At 44.5% G+C, this 7272-nt stretch overlaps 1 protein-coding gene across 2 annotated transcripts in view; it reads left to right on the top strand.

Annotated features, from left to right (window-relative positions):
• Window positions 1–7272, top strand: part of SCHIP1 (schwannomin interacting protein 1) — a 71276-nt gene that overhangs the window by 12542 nt on the left and 51462 nt on the right. The window contains exon 1 of one of the 2 annotated variants that reach the window (XM_006165504.3): window positions 2225–2476. The exons of the other annotated variant lie outside the window; for it this stretch is intronic. Within the exon in view, the coding sequence (XP_006165566.1) occupies window positions 2399–2476 (78 nt within the window). The 5' untranslated portion in view covers window positions 2225–2398. Of the gene's footprint in view, window positions 1–2224; window positions 2477–7272 lie in introns of those variants that run through there. 2 annotated transcript variants of the gene reach the window in all.

Here is a 7272-nt window from a genome sequence, read left to right as displayed (position 1 = left end):
CAGGAAGGCAGCTTATAATATCTACTCCAGGGCCCAGCAGATGGCATAATGATTACATCGCTGGACTCTCCCATAGCCAACTGCGGTTCCAGCCCTGGACCCGAAGGCTTACAACTCATGCTTCCATTGTGCGTGCTTGCCTAACATTCCGAGAGGAGAATGCAGAGGGGATTTTGACATGGCCATTCTCCCGGTGTGTGTGTGTGTGTGGGGGGGGGGGTGTTGATTTCTTACTTTCTGTCTCTCTTTGTCTCTCTGATGAGTGCATGCACCCTATAGCAAAAATCTCTCTTCAAAAAAAAAGTTATCTACTCCAAAGGGTTGGGAGGATTAAAGGTTCATGTAGAAAGCACATCTCAAGTGCCTGGCGTGTAGCAACCCCTCAGTAAGGGGTGGCTGTTGTTATGTTAATATATGCCTTGTAAAAAGATGTATATTTCATTTTAACTAACCCCCTTTGGCAGGATTTAACATACATAGGGTCCTTCAAAGTAGATTGAGCATACCATTTTACTTTAATTTTGCTAGGGAGCGTGTTTGCTCTTCAGAGACAGAGAGATGGGGTAGAGAGGAGTAGTGGGGGTGGGGAAGAAGGGACAAAGCACCCCCCATGGGGCCGGTTACACACAAGCCTGTCTTCATTTTTCTACAGAAATAATTTGGGCATGCATGCACCTAGTGTGTTTTTTCAAGCTGCCAAGTGGGACTTGAATCACATAGTTGGCCATCTGGGATCCAGCTTCCTTAACCACCAGGCCACTGACTGGACCAAGCATAATTTAACCCGAAAGCCTTAACCTTGGTGAATTCCCCTTTGATGGCAACACAGGCGCTAGAGGAAGCACTCGGTGGGCGGCATTGCCATTAGGCTCTAGGAAACACGCTGTCCTCCCTTCATGAGGATGGGGAAGCCCCATCTGGAGTGAGGGGCCTGGGGTCTTAGGAGAGTAAGACCAGAGAGATTGCTGCGAAGGAGGAGCCCGCCCAAAGGCAAGGGCGGCTCATGCAATACAGCTCGGCATTGTAGTGCCTGACACGTGCAATTCGTGAGGATGGAATAAGGGAAGGATTGGTCTTGGATGGGAGCTGCAGAGGAAAGCAGTTGTTTTGCAGAAGTCAGGCTGCACGTGGATGCCAGAAATCCTCCACAAATTGAATTTTTTAAAAAGTTATGGAGCGAAATAAGTAGATGACTGAAGGTGGGCTTGTCAGCGAAGGTTCAGATGCCAAAACCATCTAGCATGGGGTTTTGGAACTCTGTTCTTAACGGTGTTACCATTGCTCAAGAATCTTTTCTGGAAAACGCGTTGACTGGCACGTTTCTATCTAAGCATGTCTGAGGGTAAGATGGTGTTGCTACATGAAGGCTTGGCCTTTGAATTCTTCTCTGGCCCGTTTCTCCTACAAACAGTAACTTTTCCAAAAACTAAATAAATTGTGGGTCTATTTTGCAGTTTCTGGCAGTAGTAATAATGACAACTGCGTGTTTGTGTGTGTGCTTCTGTTGGTCTTTTTCTTGCACCAAAACATCCTCCAGCTGTGGCCCTTTTCCCTCCCTTCATGTAAAGCCTGTAAACAAAACCAGAAGCCATGGGAAAAGAGTGAAAAGAGTCATAGAAAAGGGCGTTTGCTTTTGTGGAAAAGCCCGCCACTGGCTGAATTTTAAAGAAAAGTTGATGGATCTTTTTCTCTTGCCTATATTAATAGAACAAAGCCCAGCTCCTGGGCAGAGGGTCTCTCTCTCTCTGTTTTGGAAATCCATTTCAGTGTTGAGCTGAGGCTCCTACCAGATGAGACTTTCATGATCTAATTTTAAGAAATGTTTGGTTATGAAAAAAGAAAGCGTAGGCCTCTCTCAGACAGGTCAGCCTTTAAATTACACTGTCTTCATTTGGTCATGGGATCCCCGACTTCTGTCTCACGAGTGAAGTGTGCAAGGCTGAAGTTTTCGCGTCTATTTTTATCCCGCGCCATCTACCCCTCGTTCAGAATAAGATTGCCTGTCTCCAGACACACCCAGCCCCACGCAGGGCGTCTGGTCAGCGGGCCGCAATTCCCTACCTCTCTTTTCCTTTATTGAGAGCAGGAAAGGTGCTGTGGTGAGGAATCTGGGCGGATCGTTCAGGGGAAGGTGACAGCAGATGGTGGGAAGGCTGTCCTCTGGACACGCAGGGACAGGGAGAGGCAGCTGTCCAGTGCAGGAGCGAGGAGCAGACCAGGGAGGCAGGACAGGGCGGTGTCTCTGGGACAGAGCGGGGCAAGGACACACTCAGCCAGGCATGGACTCTAGCTGGCCTCCTTGTCAGCATGAGCAGTAACCGGGTACGGGGCAGTGGGCATACCAGCCTATCAGAATTCATGGGAGGTTATTTCTTCAGTGAAATTCTAGAGTTAAAGGATGAATTTGGACAGTGATGGAATGGCTGACATCATCAGGCAAGAATCCCCATTGGATATGGAGGGGAATTATAAAAAGGTAAGGAGGGGAGAGCTCTTTTGTTTATAAACAATTGAACCATTTTTCTAACTGGGAGCCGGATTCCACAGCCAGTGGCCACTGCCGTAGTGTAGAGTCAGGAAAACGAAATGCACAAAATTCAAAACCGTCAAGCTGGGAGTGTTCTTTCTGCTTTTCCCACTTTCAAGTCATTATATATTATAACGGTAACTTAAATACACATGTTGGTATTCTGACGTTGAGAAAATTCTATTCATGCATTTCATTGCTAGGCAGGCTTTTTATGTAAAGGAATATTTTATCAAATTATTGCAATAAATTGACAGTTTGCCTCCAGTAAATAATGTTTACCCTATCTTTCTAAGTTTGATGTGTTTAACAAGAAAAAGTATAAAGTTTCACCAAGAAAAGTTAGAGGTTTTTCAAAATGGATACAGTAGCGGTTAATTCTTTGCCTTTTCTTTTGAAAGTCTTTAAATCTATATTGGGAATGTTTTATATGGTAATCAGCTGGTAATGACAGGCCCAAGTAAAAATAGCTTTAGTTACATGGGTGAGGTCATGAAATGAAACTACAAGTATATGCTTGTCTGTCCACAGAAGGCTAAACACACACTCTATCCTTCCCCCTTATTATCTGCTGTTGTCAAGTGTGGTTCACAACACAGCATAGTACGAAGAATAAGGGCCCTTCTGACGTATACTTGGAAATGCAGTCTTCTCTTCCAAACTCCGAGGCAAATATCCATTCATATCACCTGACAGAACAGTACATTTCGCAGCTCAACTTTTTATTTGGTCAAATATGTCATTTCTTTTCTTTTCTTTTCTTTTTCCCAGAGTGAGTTCTAGAAAGGAGCTTCTATCATGATAGAACCTTCATTGTAATCATAGTCAATATCTTGTTTATATGCATTGGTGGGAGAGTGGGCACTACCTGAAGTATAAACTTTATTTCTTAGAGCAGTTCACAATAGTTTATGTTCTTTTTCCAGAAGCTAAAACTTAACATATATGAAGAAGGCTTCAGTGGCCTGCCATGTTCCCTTGTGCATTTTGTATCCCCTGTCCCCCACCCCCAAGTTGATAAGGTCGCAGAGTCCTGAAACTCTAAAACCGCTCAGCTGTTCTTTCCTGCCGGAAGCCGGTGTGCAGAAGACACCCATAGCGTCTGATTGCTTATCCAACCCTGCAGAGCAAGTGTGCTGTCCTCCTACTGCCTCTGCTTTCAGCGCCAGAGAACTGGTCACGGTGTTCTTTGTCAAACTGTTTCTCAGAGAGAAAACTGCAGGTCACTTCGCATGTAGGAAAACTGAAAGACACCATTGCTAATGCGCCAACAATAAAGCCACAACCACTGGAGTTTTATCCTGCTTAGAAATGGGAGAGTGAGTGCAGATGCCTGGAATTAGTGGGCAGTGATAGACCGGCAACCGGAGACAGGGCTGACTAAAGCCACAAACATGTAAGCCTCCAGGAGCTTTCGCACATCCACAACAACCAAACAGAGTTGCTTTGTGTGAGCCATTATCTAAGGAAGGCGTACAATGCTGCATGTGATTGCTGGAGAAAGAGTAGCTCATAGGTTAGTACAAAAAAATAAAAGCACTAGGTGAAACTTCTAGATGTGTGGAATGCTAGGGATCACTATGTCACTTCTGGGTCTGAAACATGAGTTGTTCTCTTGTCATTTCAGTTTTTTAACGACCTTCTTTTTCCAGCAAAGTGCTTTCAATTTATGTATGCCGTGTTTACTAGAGAGGTTTTATTAGTCTTTGAAGAAACACTATTGTAATTTTATTAAGAGCTTCTAGTAAAACGGGGCAACATATGCTTTTTAAAAATATATGTAAAGAATAGGAAAACATGTAGCTAGTATAAAAGTCACTTTCCCTAATTAGAATCCTCCTTTTCTTTTCTCTAATGTTTTTGCTGTTTGGTTGGCTAAGTAGAAAATTAAATTAGCTGGCATAAAGCAGTGCTCTGTAGGTTTTTTTGACCTTGCATCCATCCATCCATCCATCAGTGAAATCTTTTTGAGTCTGTGCCGCTAATAATTCAGAAATTATTTTTAACTCACATGTTATACTTATTTTCTAATTCATACATTATTTTCATTAAAAAATTATAATTTTTGATTCAGAAATTGTTTTTTTATTTCAGAAAAATTATACTCATTTACCACTGTAAAAGTATATGACGCATAAATGTGTCTACAAATCGATAGTTTAAAGAATAAAATGTTTAAAATAGAAATAAAAATGAAAGTTCTAGTAATTTCTTCTTTCCTCTCTTGTGATACACTTATCCCACTTTAATATCAGTTGTCAAAAACAATTGAAAAAAAAAACACCTCTGCCTGGGTACCATCGAATTCCCTGAACCAGTTGCACTAATAAATACCACATGCGTACAGGGATTATGTTACAGGGTTGTTTTAAAGTCAGACAAACAGCCTTCAGGGGAAAGGTCACTTTCCGATGACTAAAATTAGATCCCACGGAGGGCAAAGGAAGGAAAAGATTATGCATCTGTCCCTTTCCTTGGGGAAGGTTCTGATCTTAAGAAAGATATTTCATTACGGCCCTCTGGTTTATTCAGTAGTAGTAAAACTCTGCAGAAAGCAGGTCTTAGTATTGGGGAAGACCAGAGTGCAGGCCTTGGCAGCACCCGACATGCATGTGTCCAGCCCACTATCCCCTGCCCACTGTGAGCAACTTCCAGTCTGCTGCTGAGGAGCCACACAGCTCGCTGTCCTCAGGCCCACTGTGGCATGCAGCACGGAGTCAGGTCCTGATTCCTTCCACCGTCATTTGCCAGGAGCTCTCTGTGCTCCCGTCATGGTGTGCCATGCCAGAATCACAGACAGGAGGCTGAGGGTCCCCCTGGGAGCTTAGAGTCCACACAGGGAGGCAGCTGCACAGGGTCGGTGCTGCCTGGAAGAATGTTCAGCTGCCATTGTGGGCTTGTAAAATTGGCAGGTCCTATGGCCGTCTGAGGGCAGAGAGAGGCCCCAGTTACACTAAGGGAGAGAGACAGAAGGAAATCAAGACAGTTTAATATGGAGTATGGCAAAGGAGTGGCTCCAACTTTGTCCCAGAGCAGAGGAAGCACAGAGAAGCTGGATGGATCCTCCTTCTGTCCCCAGACCCTGCGCAGACTGAGGGAGTGAGGACAGGGCGGTGTGTGGTCCAGGGACCCGGCAAGCCGGCTCGCCTGGCTTTGTTCCTCAGAGGTGCTGTCTCTCTGTTGTGCATCCAATTATAGTGAAAGATTAGGGAGGACCCCGTGAAAAAATTAAAAGGCTGGAAGGAACAATATTTAAAGTGAAGCCACAGCTGTGCCTCATGTTTTTTTTAAAAGGTGAATGGAAATGACTGCTTGAGATAAACTGCAATAAACAGGAACACAGAATGCCAGCTGCCATTCCAGACGAGGCTCTGCCCTCCCCACACAATTACTGAGGAAAAGCAGCCGTCGACCTCCATTAACCCTCCCGTCTTCCTGTCTGGGAAGGCTGAATGCACTTGAAGAAGCCAGTGAAGTTAGGGACGCCTGGGGCTCAGCCCCATCTCGGCCACCTGGGGGAAATCTCTTCCATTCTCTGGCCAGGGTCTCCTTGTCTTTGAAGAGAGGAATGGGCCTGATCAGTCTTAGAGGTTATAAGCATAGAGCCTCCTAGCCCCTAGCTCGGGGTTCTCTCCTCACACCCCTGTTGGTCAGCATGGTCAGCCAGTGGGTCGTTTTCAGTAACTGGATTTTCCGGTTAAATGCTAGTCACATGAAGGTCAGGCTTGTTCTTCAAATGTGCACATATGCACACACACGTGTGCACACTCCCTTTTCCATGCCTTAATTTCCTCCTCGTCGCCTCTACTCTTTGTACTTTCCTGTCTTCAGCAGTTTCCTTAGGCTTCTACTGTGTTTTCATCTTTGTGTATGTATGTAACTTCTTCTTGTTATTAAAGTAGAATTCATGTCCAGAATTCATCATTTTAAAGAGTACTTCTTGACTTATTTTTGGTTTGTTTTCAAAAATTTTTTGTTGTAGGGCACATGTGCTCACCAGAAAAAGACAGCAGGAAAAAGAGAGAAAGTGAGAAATCACCCCTAACGGGGAATGGCCACGCCACAATCCCTTCTCCTCCATTCTCCTCTTGAGACTTTGGGCACACACACATGCATGTCCTTTTCAAACCACTGGGTCTGGGACTCAAATCAAGAAGTCAGGCGTGTGGGATCCAGCATCTTAACCACCATGCTACCTGCTGGCTGATGATGTTTAGTGTATTCATAAAGTTGTGTAAACTACCATTTAATTCCAGAACATTTTCATCACCTAAAAAGAAACCATATCGAAACTAGAACTGAGACCCATTAGCAGCCACTCCCAAATCCCTCCTCTTCCTAGCCCATGACAGCCACCAACTGATGTTCTGTTTCGATGGGTTTGCCTAATTTGAGTATTTCTGGCTTTTCTCCCCTCCCTTGCTCCACTCTTCTTAATATGTGTCTTCTTTGGATCAGGCACTCTGCCAAGTGCTGTCTGTATAGTATTTCATTTCACTGTTACAACAATCTAAAAGGTAGGTATTATTATACCTTCTATCAAAAGTAAGGAATCAGGACTCATCGTTTCTGTCGCTTGTGCTAGTGTCAGAATCAAAATGTTAATGTGGGTCTTCTCAACTCCAAATCCCCTGCCCCATCCTGCCTCCTTTTCTAATCGCATGTCTGGGTCTGACCCTCCCAGATCTTAAGCCCATGCTGAATGCGAGGTTGAGGACACCAGCTTCCTCGAGGCAAATTAAAGA

The sequence above is a fragment of the Tupaia chinensis genome, unplaced genomic scaffold (genome assembly GCF_000334495.1).
Source record: "Tupaia chinensis unplaced genomic scaffold, TupChi_1.0 Scaffold143935_1, whole genome shotgun sequence".
Taxonomy (NCBI): domain Eukaryota; kingdom Metazoa; phylum Chordata; class Mammalia; order Scandentia; family Tupaiidae; genus Tupaia; species Tupaia belangeri.
This window is presented reverse-complemented; position numbering and strand designations above follow the sequence as displayed.